General features: G+C 53.1%; 1 protein-coding gene across 1 annotated transcript in view; it reads right to left on the reverse strand.

Moving 5' to 3' along the window:
- Window positions 1-16,785, reverse strand: part of Faim2 (Fas apoptotic inhibitory molecule 2) — a 30,055-nt gene extending 13,270 nt beyond the window's left edge. Inside the window, exons 1-11 of the mRNA XM_020180348.2 lie at window positions 16,628-16,785; window positions 14,543-14,738; window positions 11,832-11,932; window positions 11,444-11,508; window positions 11,028-11,081; window positions 5,369-5,419; window positions 5,042-5,081; window positions 4,499-4,536; window positions 3,639-3,726; window positions 3,300-3,395; window positions 1,686-1,739 (exon numbers count right to left, since the gene is read on the reverse strand). Of these exons, the coding sequence (XP_020035937.1) occupies window positions 1,686-1,739; window positions 3,300-3,395; window positions 3,639-3,726; window positions 4,499-4,536; window positions 5,042-5,081; window positions 5,369-5,419; window positions 11,028-11,081; window positions 11,444-11,508; window positions 11,832-11,932; window positions 14,543-14,738; window positions 16,628-16,642 (798 nt within the window). The 5' untranslated portion in view covers window positions 16,643-16,785. The remainder of the gene's footprint in view (window positions 1-1,685; window positions 1,740-3,299; window positions 3,396-3,638; window positions 3,727-4,498; window positions 4,537-5,041; window positions 5,082-5,368; window positions 5,420-11,027; window positions 11,082-11,443; window positions 11,509-11,831; window positions 11,933-14,542; window positions 14,739-16,627) is intronic.
- Window positions 16,786-17,279: the final 494 nt, after the last annotated feature.

The following is a 17,279-nucleotide window of genomic DNA, read 5'->3' on the forward strand; positions in this document are numbered from 1 at the left end:
GACTTGACTCCCCAAAAAGTGGGTCTTTCAGTGCTAAAACTGGGAATGGCACAGGTAGACTGGGATAAGTTGGCACCCTGGTCTTCACCAAGCCCACACTTACTCGATTTGCCATTATCTTGCCAGGAAACGTTGGACCAATCACCTAACTTCTCTGGAATCTGGTTTTCCCATTTGTAAGAGAAGCCCTTGGAGTTTCACACCCTTCCAGCTCTCAAATTCTGAGGCCTGGAAGTCCTTGGTTCCTTCCACCATATTCACTTAGTGCCACTATGTGTTGCACACTGTGCACTTCCAGCTGACTGTGGCATCTGAGCATGCAGCCCAGCATGTCACACCTAGAAGATGCTCAATAAAAAACTTGTGGAAAGGATGCATGCTAATTCTGGCTGATCTATATAGCCCCCTCTAAAACCTCTGCTCATAGTTATGGCCAGTTTCCTTTAACCCATGATGTAATAGAGGAAAAAAACTGCAGGAGACATCCCCATCCTCTACCCAACCCCAAGTCAATAGACATTGTCCTCTTTGAGGGGGACCACAGGGCCCTGGAGATGGCACCGAACCAGGCACAGGACCCCTGAGTCCTGGTCTCCGATCTGCCCCTTGCTGGCTATGAGACTGTGTGTCCCTTAACACCCAAAGTTTCTAATGTGGAAGGAAATTCTTACATCAGCACTGCCTCCTTCCCTGGGCTGTTGCAGACATCCTGTCACCTGTGACAGGATGAAGTGTGTGATTAGGCCAGGAACTCTGGCCATTTAGTGGAGCTGAACTTGTCAGTGAGGGAGAGGAGAGTATGGTCACTGCTTTTACTGGCAATGGATGGCTACTTTGGATGCCTTCTCACGAAGATGTCACCAACAAGATTGCCCACCTGGGTGGATCCTGGAGCACAACTACATTTGAGTGCTGGAAGCCCACCTAAACAAAAGGTCTGGATTAGGCTTCTCTGGAATGAATCTGTCCCTGGCCACCTCTTGTCTCCTTGGTATCTTCTTCCAGGCACTTCCCACCTAGCCTCTAACCCTGAGTGGGCCTCAGGGCCAGATGGTTCAGGTTCCCAGGTTGGCCCTACCATTTCCAGGGATGCTTTATGACCTTGGCATTTCATTTGACATCTCTGAGCTTCAGTTTTCTCATTTTAATTTACTAACAGTAGAACTTATCTATAGACTTGCCAATTAAGTATACACCAAGAGTTTGTGGGGGGTGGTGGGGTGGGGGGAGAGAAATGCTCAATAAATGTTAGCTATTATTATTATTACCATAACCATCATTATCATCACCAACCTTCACAGTTTGGTGGGAGCAGCAAAAAACAAGCTCAGCCTAACAGAGTCTCTCACCAGGTAAATCTCCTTGGCTCTAAGCCTTACCAGATTGCCCCAGAAGAATACTAACTTGGTCCACAAGGCAGGATACTCCCACGCTCCCTTCCCCACAACGAGGGAGGTGCCCCTCTCCCAGCACTGCCTCTGTCTACAGCTTTGATCCTGCTGTCCAGGTCAGCTGGTCTGTCTTGGACACCAGATAGAATTCCCTGATGGGGCAGCACTGAGCTGGCCCATCCTCTAGGTGTTCTAAAAGTGTTCTGAGGGAGCCTGTGAGGAAGACAGGGGTGGTAGAGGGGCCTGGGGAGATGATCACAAAGCTGAGACAGAGGGGAACTGGGCCAAACTTACCAGTGTAAACACGCCTGCTCCTAGCACGGCATAGACTGCATGGAGCCAGGGCACCTGTGGACAGAGTAAAGATGGGCTTAGGATGCCAGAAGGAGCAGTAAGTGAAGGTGCTGGGAGGCAGGCTCAGTCCAGAAGATGGAAGATGTGACTAGCCCACTCCAGCACTCCCTAAGAAGGCCCAGGACTGAGAGGGCTTCATGATTCTCTGGGTACTCATGTTGGTAGAATGACAAGGTGAGGTGACCCCAGGATAATCACAGAGTCAGGGAACTCCCCACAGACCTGGTTCTTCTTCCCTCAATACACAACCTCAGGCTCAGGCTGGACTAGGATGACTCATCTTGTCTTGTCCCTGTCATCCTCCCAGCCTGGGTTTGGCTGGAGGCTGCTCCTGCCTCCCAGTCTGCACTCACCTCTGTCCAGTCTGGGGTCTGTCTATTCCTCAGTTAGGGAGCTCCCTGGCTCTGCCTTGAGAGCAAGAAGCTCAGGAGAAAGGGAACAGATGGAACTCAGGGTGTGTAGGGGAGGGGTCATCTGTAGTCTCTGCCAGCTGTACATGGTGGGCCTGCCTCTGGAGGCCAGAACAGTACCCCTCCCAATCTCCACTCCCCCAGATCTCCCTCTCCACAGGTCTCAGGGTCACCCAGCTGTGTGTTAAAACCTCACAGACATGAGGTGCTATGCTAACTAGCCCTGCCCTCTCTGGGGTTCTTCCAGGAAGCTTTCCAAAAGATTCCTGGAAACAAGGGCATCCTATTAGTGGGACCTGGATCAATAAAGTGTTTCTTTGAAGTTCTGGGGCCCCTTCCTGTAACCCCCCCTCCCCATCCTAGATACACAGAGGGCCCCCAGGCCAGCTCCGGCCCTTCCCTTTGTCAACAGGATCCTGGGGAGAGCCAAGGAAATGCCAGAACCAGTCTTGAGGTCCTGGACTGGGAGCCAAGTGCCCTGAGGCTGGGGCTGGTTAGGATAGAGGTGGGTTAGGGGAGTGAGGAATACCCTCCTAGCCCTAGCAGATGGAGGAACAAGTGCCAAACCTGCCTGGGTTTGGTACCCAGCAGGAGTCCAACTGCTTCCTCTCTTGGGTCCCCAGGATTCAAACCTCAAGACTGTACTGTGAAGTCCCCCAATCTCCTATGTGCAGTGGTGTGAGTACCCGTACAGTTCCAGTTGGCATTCCCCAGGGCAGGCTGGATGCCACTAGAAGAGCTGAGGATTACCCTCCAGCCAGTGGATGCGGGATAGGGTGGGGGCCTGCTCCCACCTCACTGCCCCCTCCTCCTACCTGCCTGGCCAGCCAGATTCTGCCTCTTTGGACTCAAGGAGCCCTAGTGCATCCTCCCCTCCCCCATCCCTCCACCTGCAGGGAGTATGGGAAAGGTGAAGCCGGATGCGGGCTCATAGTGCCAGGCAGGTGCCCAGACCTGCCAAGAAAAGCCTCCTTGTTTGCTTGCTGACACTGCCAACACACCCAAAGCAGGTGCCAGGAGGGGCTGGACAAGATGGCAGACTGGAGCTTTGGCCCTGGGCCTGCTCTGGAGGGTGCAGGAGGGAACAGCACCCCAGGCAGTGGGCTTTCCCCCCACTCCATGGGCCTGAAGGCTGGGAACTCACATATTGGAAGGGCAGGAGGATGGCTAGAATGAGTCCACTGAAGAAGAGGGTCATGAGCAGCACGAAGAGCACACCCTGGCAGGAGGTGAAGTCAAACTGCAGGACAGGAAGACAGTCAGTGCTGGATCTGGGCCCACACAGAACCCCACCCCTGGTGGTGTGCTGGCCATTGGTTGAAGCCCACAGTCTTGGGCTCACATCCAGAACCTAGCATATCCCTCTTTCCTCAGGTGGCCTTCCCAGGTGCAACTCACCCCTTTACCTCTCACCAACCCTGCTCTCTTTTCCCTATGAAGTTGTCCGATGTGCCTTCCCCTGCACACAGGCCCCAGAACTGACCTTGGTCTGGAAGCTGAAGACTGTAACTGAGAGGCAGACGAGGGCCGTGATGCCCAGGCACAGCAGCACAGACGTAGTGTTGTAGTAACTGAGGAGCAAAGGGCCGGGGTAAGCCTCAGTAGGGCTCTATTCTCTCCTAGCCTCCTCACGGGTCATCCTCTCCTGCCGGGACCTGATCTCATGACCTATGGCCCCAACCCTGTCCCTTTGCCCAGGACCTCCCTCAGCTTCCCCAGCCTTTCTCCCAGGCCCTGCCAACCTTCCTCCCAGCCCACTTAGATTCACTATCCTGTTAGAAGATTCTGGAATAGGTGGGTGAGGGTGGGTGGGAGGGACTTGTGCTGGTGCCTAGAGGTGGCTTACAGATAACTAGGGTCAGGAGTCTGGGGACTTTTTTTTTGTGGTACTGGGACTTGAACTCAGGGCCTTCACCTTGAGCCACTCCACCAGCCCTTTTTTGTGATGGGTATTTTTCGAGATAGGGTCTCGTAAACTATTTGCCCGGGCTGGCTTCAAACCACAATCCTCCTGATCTCTGCCTCCTGAATAGCTAGGATTATAGGCATGAGCCACTGGTCTCAGCCTGGCTGAGACTGGGGACTTTTAAGCTACAGCTTGAGGGAGTCACTTACTCTCCACCATCCCCCACTCCTACCCCACCCACCTGGCTAGGTCCTGGAGACACTGACCAGGTGAGTGCCCAAGGAGAGGGCTCTAGGTTAAAGTTTCCTGCTGTCTGAACCCCCTCCCCCATCCAAATGCTCTCAGGAAATGACAGGGTGTGGAGGCAGCTCCCCTCAGGTGTGGTCAAATGCTGGCTGCAAGCCTGGTCCTCCCCTCCTTCCACCTGTCCCCTTTACCTGGACAGCATCCCAGTGAGGTAGGCCATGGACAGGGTCTGAAAGGAGAAGCAGGGTGCTCCAGCACTCAGACTCAAGTGCTATCAGGTACCCTCAAGTCCAGCCCAGACTCAGTGGAACCCTCATTCACCTGCAAGATCCAGCCCAGACCTCTGCCTGTGCATGTGGCCCTCAGTGCTGATCACCCCTACCCAGCTTTATGTTCAGGGCTCAGGCCCAGCTCCTCAGCCCAATTGTTCTTTTCTCTCTTAGGCAGCCCTGCTCTTCCCATTGGTAAGACCACTCCCTCTCCCCCATTATCCTAGCCCTTGTTTTTGTTCTTAAGAACAAAAGCACAACCAACAGAGACTGGCTGCAGAGGGGGAGGCTAAGTCCATTTGGAAATGGAGGGTGGGATGTCCTGTGGGGCATAACAGCCCTGCCCCACAGGACATCATGTTAGATGTCCCCAGTCCAGACTCTCTGGCTTTCAGAGCCCATGCTGCTTCTGTCCTTCCTCTGTCCCCACTCAGCATCCATCCCCAGCCCACCCCAGCCACTTACAAAGATGGTCAGCAGAATCAGGTTCCAGGGAAAGTGTCTCCTGAAAGGCAAGCCACAGACCTCAGATGAGAGTCACTTTTGCGGGGAGGGAGTCTCTGCCTCCCTCTACTCCTTGAGCCTCTTCTTTCAGCCACACCCTACATGCTCCCATGTGTCCATCTACCCTCCTTGCAACTCAGAGGTGCCAAGTGAAGAAGGGAGTGGCTGGCCTGCTTGACAGAACCCCTTCTGAGGTACACAGCACAGGGGCAGCTGGCAGGGCTGGGGTCAGGACTTTCAAGGTCCTGCTCATCTTTCCACAGGTTGCTCCTTGAGTCATTATCATACCTTGGTCCAGAACAGCAAGCCAGGGTCAGGTAGGTTGCAAAGAACACAGCACTATGAGAGACAGATGAATGGGTAAGTCAGTCAGTCCCTCCTGTGACCTTCCACCCAGCCCTGGGCTCATCCTCCTCTGCCACCTGTGTCCACAAGGTGCCAGGCAGGATAGTGGGGGGCAGGGAGATGGACATGATCATCTTAGAACCTGGAGATGAGCCAGGGTGGTGGTCCAGAAGAGAGGAAGGAAGACAGGAGGAGCCTGCTCCTAGCAATATTGAATATGGGGTGCCATGGGACAACTTCAGGGATACTACTCTGCTAGACAGTTTTTAAAGTGTTTTACAAATACTAATGTAATCCTCCTGTCTTCTCTATGAAGTATGTCTTTTACTTTAGAGCAGAGGCACAGCGAAGTCAGGTGATTTGTCCAAGGTCATGCATGCAATTATCTTGTTGTAGAAGCAGGACTGGAACCCAGGCACTCTGGCTCCAGGTAACTCACTCACAAGCATTCCCCCACACTGCCTCTTTCAGCCCCATCATTACCAGCAATTCTTTTGTTAGTTTCTTTATTGTTGGCTTGGCCTATTAGGCTGTGAGCTCAGCATGGGTACCTGGCCCAAGTAGGAAGTGTCATCTGTAGACTGAATTTCTGGATGGGGGTTCATGTCCAGTGAGAGGTGGCAGGAGACTCAGAAGAAATTCAGAGACAGTGACTGACCATTGAAGGTTTTCTGGAGAGCAGTGGAGCAGAGACCACTTTAGGAGGTGGAAATGAGGGCTGAGGACCCAAGCATGGGGTTAGCACCACCACCGAAGCATGGTGGCACTGCCATTATTTCCCCATCTCCTTCCTGATCTCTCACCCACTCTTTATAGCAGCAATTTCAAAGTCCTCCTCCTTCTCCAAGCCTCCTAGGCTGTCTCTCTCTGCATAGCCTACCTGATGTGTCCCAGAAAGATGTGAGATAATAAGGTGGGGCTCCTTTGGCTCCTGGCCTGCCACCTGCAAACTTTATATGGTGCTATGGGTTCTCTCATTCCTCATCTCTTCCAGCCCAATCTCCCCATCCTGGACTCTGGGTCCTATACCTCAACAGCCCTGTGATCTCTTCCTGCTGGCACTTCTCCCACAAAAACCTCCCCAGCCCATCTCCATGTTCATCTAACATCTCCAACACTAGCTGCAGCCACTCTATCCAAACTTGCAGTCAAACTTCTTGATACAGGTGTCTTCACACACGATGTCCTCTCCTCCATCTTACCAACCCAGTAAACCCTGTCTCAGCCCCACTTAATGAGAGCCGAATTGGCCACGTCATGGTGACCTTGTTGAGTCCAATTGACACTTGTCAAGTCCTTACCTTACCTGACCTCAGTGTCTGACCACTCCCATTGTTTCCCTGGTCCCACAATGACACACTTCTGGTTCCCCTCCCCGGACACTCATTCTCAGTCTCCAAGGAGTCTCTGAATATGCCCGGTTCCTCCATTGCAGACTCTTCTCCCTTTTCACTCTTACTAGGTGGGCTCACTCATTCATAGGACTCAGACCCCATATCTCAGACCTACATTTTCCTTCTTAACCCTAGACTGGTACAGCCAGCTGTCTAATGGGCAGACATGGCTCTTCAGAAATGCATTACATTCAACAGGGTAGAGCAGAGCTCTCCTCTCTGCTCCTTCTCCTGCACCCCTACTGCAGAGGAACCACACACCAACCCAGCCACCCTCCTGCACCCTACTACAGAGGATTCCATATACCTGCCAAGCCACCCAGTCAGAGATTCAACATCACCCTTCACACTTGCCCTGGAATGCCCAATTAATCACCTGCATCTGTCCAGCCTCCTATTCAAGCACTTCTCAAATCTGCACTCTTCCTACCATCCTTACGTCCCTTTGAGGGTGGGCCTCCTCTTTCTCTTTTCTCTCTGGTCTTGATTGATCTCCTGCCTCCAGCTCTGCCTTCCACCTTCCATACTACAGGTGGATCCATGATCCTGTGGCTCCCTCATATGAAATTCCTGAAGACCAACATAGTCCGCCCTGCCACCTCTCACCACACTCTGCCCCTTCACCCATCTTTCTCATCACAAGGTGCTCTGTACCCTCGAACCATGCCCACCACTTTGCTTCTACTGGCAAGGACCTGCTGGCAAGGGCACTGGAAGCTACCTCTTCCAGAGGGCTTTCTCTGTACCATGGTGACCCTCAACTGACCCCAGACTACAACAAGCAAAACCCACTCCCCACCCAAGGGAAGCCTCTGGGGGGCCAGCCTGAAACTTAGTCATTTCGTATTCCACCATCTAACCTGGGACTGGCACCTGGTAGGTGCTCTTTAAACATTTCTAGATAAAATGAAAAAACAATAACAAACAAAAGCCAGACAGTGCAGAAGCTGAGACAAGCCCATCAGTTTTGGCAAACAGGACCTCCTATCTTGGCCTTTCCTATTCTTTAGGGGTTCTCAAATAATGTGGAGCCACTGTCACGGTGACCAGGGAGTTCTGCTCGTGGTACCAGGTGCAGGAGCTGCTGTGTATCCTGCTCTTGTGGGCCAGCCTGCCCAGATTGAGAAATGCTCCAGAATCTGCTCTCTTTTGGTCTCTCCTGAGTCATTGGTCAGTCACTTCAACAACGATAATAATCGTACCCTTGCCTTTGTGTATCCTGGGTGTGGGTCCTGTCACTCTAGCCAGACTAGAAGCTAGCTGAAGGCAAGGGCCTTGTCTCCTGTCCTCTCATGGTTCTGGTCTGTGCCTTAACAAGGTATCAGGAGGAAGGAGACTATGGTGCAGCTTTGCAGCCCAAGGCCGGCAGGCATTCATGACTCAGGCATGCCCCTACTGCTGTGTGATGGTGGATGAGAACTTAGTAGCCAAGTCCCAGTTCCCTGCTTTATCAAACAGGAACACTGGTACCAATCACAGACTCTAGGAGGCCTGATGAGAGGATGCAGGTGAAACATTAGCACGGGGCTTGGTGTGGGGCACGGCTCTTCCATGGGAGCTGCTATTACTGCAATTAAAAGCTGGCTGATGGATAGCTTCCTCGACTCACCTCCACCCCAGCTCTAACCTCACGTTTTTCCTCCTCTGCCTGGTTTTCTCTCCCCACTCTGTGGCAGACACCATGGCTCAGTGGGAGCAATCAGACAATAAGGCGAGAACCCAATGGAGGGAGACAACAGGGACCTTGAGAAAGCTGGGGCTGGAGTGTGTGTCGGGAGGCTGGTGCCCCAAGGAGCAAGAATGAGTCAGGGAAGGGTGAGAGAACAGCTGATTGCACGTCAGAGCCAGAGCCCCAGGGCCTGGGATAGTCTGTTTACAAAGTGTCAGGACAGGGAGTGAGACTCAGGTGAAGACCTGCCATCAAACCCAAAGTCCTTCCAACTTGTCCTGCTTTAGGGCCCAGTGCTGTAGGCAAAAGAGCACAGACAGTAAGCATGTGGATTTCACCATCAGACAGACCTGGGTTTCCATCCTGGCTGTGCTGCTTAGGAAGCAATAACTTCTCTCTGTCTCAATTTCCTCATCTGTAGAATGGGCTTAATTACAGTACCTACTTGCTAGGGTTATTGAAAGGATGAGTGAAAATTATAGCACAGTGCCTCATGCATAGGAAAAGAGCTGTTTTATTCTCATTGCTATTATTGCTCTTCTAAAAGGAAGAGATTAGGACAGCCCTCAGGGAGCACTTGGTGTGCTAGAAGACTAAGATCCATTAGGACTCAGACAGGAGTTGCTCAGGGAAAATTAAGGGAGAGAAGGGGTTAGGGCAGAATCCCAGGTAGACTTCCTGAAGAAAAAGGGCATCCTGGTGGTGGGATTCCAAGCACCTTTAATACTTTGCGACACCCCGTGAAAAACACACTTCCAACCCTTCTCCACTGCTGCCACACTGGAGTCAGTTAGCACATTTCTGCTTTCCACCTTGAGGTGGTGGGGAGGACAGACACCAAATCCCCCTATTCAGAGGCCCCTTAACATGCACAGTGGGGTACACTCTGCCCTGATTCCTGAACCTGCTCATGCCTGGGCTGTCCCCTGCCACCATGTGCTCAGGGAATGGAGTCCTGCAGAACCTTCCACAGAAGGTCCAGAGAGGGCCCCAAGGACTCCATTCCCAAGTTCTTAGGGGGCTGAGGCTGCCAGGAGGTGCTGACGTGTCAGGAGCCATGCCAACCTGCTATCAGGGCTGGTTGGGGTGGCAGCCCCTAGGGCCTCATTAGTTTTATATACGGTGTCTCTTAATGCCCCAAGACACAGGCCTACCTGCTGGTCTGCAGACAGGTACGCTGTCCTGTGCCCTGAGAACGGGCCTGGGTGTGAATGTCTTCTCCCCGGTACCCCGCCAGCTTGAAGAGGCAGCACTGCTCCTCCACAGAGCCCAGAGGCCAGGAGGAGTCATCTCACTGTCAGCCTGTGGCAGGCTTGGGCAACTCTAGACACAACTCTGACACTGCTCTGGGCACGAGGTGGCCTAGGGGGCTCTGGGCTGAGCCCACTTCCCCAGCAGATCCCTATCCAGGACCAGGCAGGATGGATCAGTGTGCACTCTCCTCAGTCAGGAGATCTGGCCCCCCCGTGCTCACAGATGTCCCATCCTGCTCCTGCCAGCTCAGGCCCTAATGTACCTTGTGTGTCAGGTGCATTCTCACGCCCATGCTCTTTGCTTAAGCCACTCCTCTCCTGGCAGTGATGTCCCAATCTTCTTGGCCACCCATTGAGATGTACCTCCCGATGTGGGCTGAGAGCCCCCCGATGTGCCCCTCTTCCAAACACTGCAGTTTTGCACACTATTGTCCCCTATAGGCAGAGTCCTCCTCCCCAGCAACTCTAGCACGGGGCTGGGCTCACAGTGGGTGCTGAAGGAGACTATAGTGAGAGCAGTTCTCTGAGCCCAGGTGGGTCTAGCCTGAAATTATGCAGAATAACTCCTTAATGACCAGGAAGGAGAGTCAGAATCACCTACAAATTCTAACTTCTTCTCCCAAGTTGTCTGTCATGTTTCCTTAAAGAACACAGGACTAGCAGAAACAAGTTGCTGAAGGGAGACTGCCAAGCAGGGCACAAGCTTTAACTTGAACCCTAGATTTGAATCCCAGCTCCGCCACTGACTAGCTGTGTGACCTTGGGCAAACTACCCAACCTCTCTGAGCCTTCATTTTCTGAGGTAATCATATCCAGTAGATCTGAGGATCAAATGCAATCTGTACATCAAGTACACAGAACAATGCCCAGCCCTAATTAGGCACTCTTTAAGTGTTGGCTATTATGATTAATGATTTCATAAGCATTAATAACAATGTTAATAAGAGTAGCAACATTATCATTAGTGTGGTTCAAGTATTCCAGTCACTCCCCTCTAGGGCCAAGGTACTGGGTTTCTCCAGCCATGGGCCCAGCTTCACCCTTCCCAACCTGTGCAGGTACCAGAACCTACCTCCACCTCCTGCCTGCCCCGTCAGATCTAAATAGCCCAGAAAGGTCCTCGTGGCCATGCTCTGCAGCCAGGAGTACAGGGCAGGGCTGGGCGTCTGTGAGGACAGTCCCCGTGGGTGTGGGAAGTCAAGGGTTTGGATCTGTCCACAGAAACTCAGATTCCCTCTTCGAGCCCGGGCCTTCCCTGGGAAGGGGGCTGGGAGGAGCATACTTACTAGGATGCCCAGTACCAGCCAGGATTGGCCTGGACATAGTCCTTAACAGAGTCACTGCAGAGAAGGAGACAGAAGTCAGAATTTACCCAAGGTTTCTGGTTTAACATCCGCATCTGGCCCACACAGTTCTCAGGACTTCAGAGGAAAGTGGAGAGATGTGGCCCTTGGAGACTCAGGGAGTTCCTGTCCCCAGACCAGGCTAGGACCTGGACTAATAGAGCTGAGCAGAGTGACTGCCTCACAGACACCTGTGGTCCAGAGGGCCTCCAGGTCCTCCTTACACTTGTCAGGGACTCCCCGCACTGTGTGCTTAAGGTTCTTCCCAGCAGGGGCTCCCCCCAACCAAATCTCTCTGGGTGAACATTCCAAGAGAGGTATCATGCCCCTAAAGGTGCCAGTCCATATCACCAACTCACCAGAAGGTAAAGAGAGCCACGACACCTAAGGTTACCAGCAACTGGATCAGCAGGATGGTATAGACCTGGGAGGAGGTGAGGGTTCCACTCAGTTTTGGGAGCCCTGTTTGAGGCCAGGTAAGCTCAGGCCCCCAGCGAGGCTCAGAGAGACCTCAGCTCCCAGGGACCTACTGGAATCTCTAGTCCCACCTACTGACCCCACAGGACCCAGAGGGATGCTCAGTGGGGCCCTGGAGTGAAATCGAATGAGTACCTTCTAGTAGGAGCCTTCAGTGGGATGGGAAGAGAAGGGGAGGATGGCTTCTGCAGGCAGAGGCTGGGCTAGGGGCCTCTCAAGGGGCTCCCTCACTGAATGCCCAGTCCTGGAGAATCAGGGAGAGGCAGTTACCTTTCTGATGAAGACCCGTCGAACTTTCTGGTCATCCCAACTGAAGGTGGTGAATAGCTCATGGTGTCCAGTGGGGTAACCGCCATCATATGTAGAGCTGCCTGGGTGGGAAGGTGGACAGCCATGAGGGCCTCGGTCCCTAGAAATTGCCATCCACTAGAGTGTCTTTCCACCGGGATGGCTCTCTGGATCCACTGAAGTCTTTCCCTCCAGCCCCTTTATTAAACACCCACCTCTAGCCCACCCCAGCCCCACCCCTACATCTTTCTCCCTGGTCACTTCTTGTTCTTCCTGCTCTGGGTCTTGGGAATGAACTATCTCCTTTCCCTCTCCCTCTGCCTGGCTGGGGCTCTGAGGGCCAAGTTCTGTCATATGAATGTGATCCTTCCCTCTGGTGTCCCCATCCCCTTCCTGGATACTCTGGTTTCCTTGTAACCCAGGATCAGAAAAGGGACACTCATTCTCCAGGCAACTTAAGATGTCCCAAGGTCACAGATCCTGGCCCTGGCTTGCTCTGAGGCCTTTGGAGTGGGATCTGTGGGGGTCTTGGACCCACTGGTATTCTGGCTGAAACCAGGGCCTGGTGGGGGCTGAAGGGGAAACAAAGTCGGGACAAGGGCAAGAAGTGGGGTTGGGTGGGTATGAAGGTTTGGGGCCTGGTTCTGGAACTCAGGCTTTTGGAAAAGCATAGGCTCTATAGTCCAATAGACCCACAGATGGATCCATTGCCCTCTAAGACTGACTAGCCATGTGACCTTGAGCAAGTCACCAGCCTTCTCTGATCTTCTTCTGATTCAGGGTAGTGATGCCCCACTTCATGGAGAACAAATGAGATAAAAATAAAAGCTTCGGTGACTGGTGGAGTGGCTCAAGTGATAGAGTGCCTGCCTAGCAAGTGTGAGGCCCTGAGTTCAAACCCCAGTATCACAAATAAATAAATGAATAAATAAAAGCAAGCTTTTGTGCTCTGTGCCTTGGTAGGGATTATACCACCCGCTCCTGTGCCCCTCCCCAGGGCCATTCCCAAGTCCTCAAATGTGTCCACTAGTCCCCCCCATTATCTCCACCAGGTGTCCCTGATCTCTCCCTTCCTCCCCAGAAACAGATCTTGATCTTGACCTTGGTCTTTCAAAGCTGACCATGTCACTGCCCTATTTTGAGCTTGTCAATGGCTCCCTACTACCCATTGCTCAAGTTCAAATTCTTAACACAGCTTCCATGGCCTCCAGCCCCTGCACATGCTCCCTCTCACCTTTCTCCACCTAAGTGCACGTTTTCAGTTACCTGCTCTCTTGCCACTGAACCCCTGCACATCCTATTCTTTCAGCTCCAATGCTCACTTTTCTGCCTCTTCACCAAGATAACCCATGGCATCCTTCAGGGCTCAGTGTGGACACCCTTTCCTCCAGGAAGACTTCTCTGACTAGCAGGTGGGTCAGGTGACCTGCCTGGGCATCTGTCAGAGCATCTGTGTTACTGTATGGTAGCTATCTTTTTTCTTACCTACAAAGTCAGCTCTGGAGAACAGAGATCTGGCATGTCTGTGTACCCCCTTGTCAACCAAGGCAGGAGAGATGAGAAAAGGGAAAGGAAATCTATGCAAACCCAGGCTGGGGCTGGAGACCCACCCTCTCATCCTACTTTCCCTGCCAGCCAAATGGCCAGGTTGCAGAGGGGCAGTGAGCAGGGCTCTCCAACACCAGACCTTCATTGATCTTCCAGTAGGTCACAGTGGGATGGGTCTTCAGGGCTTTGGGCCCAGGGGGTTTGTGAGAGGAGGTATGGACCATGGTGGCCCCTCACTTCAGACACTGTCTGGAGCATTGTCCCTGGATTCTTTCTAGAATTCTGCAGGCAGTAGGGGTGGTAGGGTGGGGGAGGGGAAATTGAAGGCTGCACAGGGACCCTAAAGGGAAGGAAGAAGATTGAAGGGGGGGCCCTTCCTTGCTGCCTATATGCAGCCATGCGTTCTCAGCCCTGACACAAAGCTCTGCAGGCAGTTCAGCCCTGCAACAGAGCTCTTGCTTTACTGGGACCAGGCCCACAGGGATTGTCATCATCAGCTTATGTCACACTGATTGTGGCTGTGATTTATGTCTGTCTGCAAGTGATGCTGGACTGGTACCCACACACCTTCCCTACATCATACCCTCTGACCCTCAACAAAGGCTAAGGAAAGCAGGGGAGACAAGAGTGACTGGGGATATGGATCCCTAGGCCCCCCGGCCTCCGACAACCCTGGGGCCTCTATAGCGACCTGACTACACTAAAGCTTCAGATTAGCCACTGTGTAAATGCTGCACCCTCATTCACAGGGCTCTAGGCCCAGCCAAGGTCATGGCCAGCTGTAGCCTCACACTGCCCTCTTCTTGACCACTGTGATCTCTCCTGACCCCTTGTCTGCATCTCTTTCTTCTAGGAGGGCCTTTCTAGACTAGACCTTGGCTTCTGGCCTCTATCTACCCTCTTTATTGCTCTACCTTAGCTACTTGAAAAAAAATCCCTGACTGTTGCGAACATTACATTTCCCTGTTTTCACAGAGTCCTCTTTGACTTACCCTCAGAATAGTTCTCCAAAGCCTATGTCTTTGATAATACAGCTCCATATGACAACCACACAGTACATTGCATCTGGACAACTTCCTACGCAGGTTTTCCAATTGGTTTAACCACACCCTGATGCTCCAGCCTCTATTTGCTGACAGACTTACTAGGGTCCACATAGGCCCAGCTTGGGTGGAGAGGCACAGCTGTGGAAGCTGGGGGGAAGGCTCCCGCCTTCAGCCCCTCCCCAGAGGTGGCCTCTTCATAGGAGGGTGGGGCAGAGGGCACTGCTGGAGTCTCCTTCTTCTCACCATTTGCCTGCTGCTGCCCCTCAGTCCCAGGGGCCTTGTTAGCCACAGAAAGCTGTGGAGTGGAGGCAGAGAGAGATGGTCATCAGGGAAAGAAAGCCTTGCAACCCCTCCTTGCCAGCCTCTCCATTCCTGAAACCTCCCTGTGCTAGTTTATAGATGGCAGAACTGTTTCTGCCCTGGTCCTATTGGAACCTCAGCCTCTCTCCCCCAACTCGAATCACAGAATGTCACTGCTGGAAGGGACCTCAGAAGACATCTAGGTTAGTCCCTTCCTTTGCTTAACAGACAGGGAAATGAGGTCCAGAGGGAAATGCACCCATGGCACATTGAGAACTCAAATCTGTTAATACTCATATATAGGCCTCCCAACCCTGTGACAGACAGTTTAGCTTTGGTGGGAGATGTGAGTGGGGAGGGTGAGAGAAGGAGAGGTTGACACAGAGCAGGGATGTGAAAACAGAAATAAAACAAAAGGATTGGTCTCAAAAAGTGATATTTAGGTCTGGTTCCAAGAAGACCAGGCTGAACTGAAGGGCCATTGAAGAAAGCTGTGAGCTCCGTGCAGGGCAGCTGGCCAAGGAGGCACAGAGACTTCTGATCCTTACCCAGACCAAGGACCACGAGACCAGGGGAGGCTTATGCCTCCTCCAGAAGACTTGTGGTGGGCTGGGGTGAGGGGCCAAGGAGGCAGGGGGCCCATTCCCCAGGAAAGAAAGCAATGGCAGCTGGTGATTGTGGGGTGAGATGGGGAGTAGAAGAGGAGGCTCTGCAGAGGAATTCTTCTTCATTCTTACCTCACTCAACATTCCCATACCTCCTCAGAGAAGGACCAAGGCCTGTGGGAATGCATCCTTTCTATTCCCCAACCCTTTGATCACACAGACCAGAGGGGGCATACCCAGGGAAACCCATCTCAGTCTCCCTCTCCTGCCACTCAGCCCCCCACCCACAGAGCCTCTTGGGCCCTACCTCCCCACCTAAGGCACTCCCAAGTGATATCTGGTCAATGACAGGAGGTGGTATCACCCAATGACATCATTTTGAGGCTCAGAATTGCTTAAAAACAGAGAAAGGAGGGTCTGAGGACCCGGGGAGAGATGCCACTGGCTCTGAAGCTTGCTTCAGAGGAGAGAAAGAGAGAGGAGAGGGCCTACTCCTGTTTTCTCTGCCCAATCCTTAGCACCCCCTACAACAGACAGCCAGAGGACCCCCCCCCCCGACTTTGCCCTAGGCCCTAGTGATTGTATAATTCCACAGGCTGTTGATGTTACATAACCCAAATGGGCCAGCCAAGTCTCTGCCCAGCTCCTCCTCTACAAATTCAGGCCTAAAACTGGGGGAAAATTTTTTCTTCTTTTCCACTTCCATCTAGTCTCATGCCTGGCCAAAACAAAAACAAAAATCAGAGCATCTTGATGCAGGATTGCCATAGTAACCCCAACCATAGGATATGTATCCAGCAATTCAAATGCAGAGTACTGACAGGGAGTTGGGGAGAGGGTGTAAGTAGACGGTGTGAAACACAGTCCTAAAGTGTTTAGGTTTGGGAAGGGAGGGATGCCCATAGGTACTGCCCCTTAAAGCTCCCCCTGGCTTACACACACACACACACACATACATACAGTCATGCCGCTCACCCAAGCTGACTCCGTACAGGGGCCTGCTGTGCCTGTGAGAGTCTTGTCATGTCAAAGCATGGAATGGAAGAGAGACAGGAGAGAGGGGAGAGAGCTTTGGGGATGGGAGAGGTGCTGGCCCATTCTTTGAAATGGGCCTTTTGGTCCTCTGACTTCAGCAAGGACCACAGAGGATGTGCGCACTGGAGCTGAGGGAGGATGCTTAGAGTGGTCCAGAAAGCTTGCTCAGGATGACAGGGAGACAGGAAGGAAAGGGCCTACTCCAGAGGGTGGAGGATGGCGCAGGCGGGGGAGATGCCAGTACCTTTCCCTGGGTCATGGTGCTGTCTCTCCAGGAAGGAATCCCTGATGCAGGGGCAGCCGCTTGGGTAGCAGCAGCCTGCCTGCGTCTTTTCCTTCCTCCGCGTGGGTTCTAGCAACATCCACCGCAGCCTGGCCAGGCGGACCCGGAGCGTACCATCCGCGCGGGGGGAGCGGGGAGGGAGTGGGGGGGGACGGGCCAGGGAGGATGCTGCGGAGGACGCTGCAGATTCTAGAGCCCAGGGAAGAGATGTGCACCACCCGGTTCTCTGCTCCCCCTCCCCAGTACTTTCCCGCCTCCCCCGGGACAGGGGAGCGCGGCGCTGCAGTGCAGCCCAAGTGGATGGGTCCGCAGGGGGCGGGAGGAGGCGCGGGCACTCTGTGCCACCCGACCAGCTGATGCTGCCTGCCAGCCTGCCCTGAAACCAGAGCTACCATCTCTGCCGCAGACAAGCTCCAGCCTCCTCATTGTCCCCTCCCTGTTTGGATGTCGTCTTGATTTGGGTTTTTATCACCAACTCACCTCTCATCGTCTATTTCACCATCTACCATAAAGTGAGAAAGTCCAGTGTATCTTGTCTACCCGCCTGCTCAAAACTGGGTCCCTTAATTTATTATGGTGACCTTAAGTTACTATGGGTCTTCAGCATGCCACT

Source organism: Castor canadensis, chromosome 8 (genome assembly GCF_047511655.1).
Source record: "Castor canadensis chromosome 8, mCasCan1.hap1v2, whole genome shotgun sequence".
Lineage (NCBI taxonomy): Eukaryota > Metazoa > Chordata > Mammalia > Rodentia > Castoridae > Castor > Castor canadensis.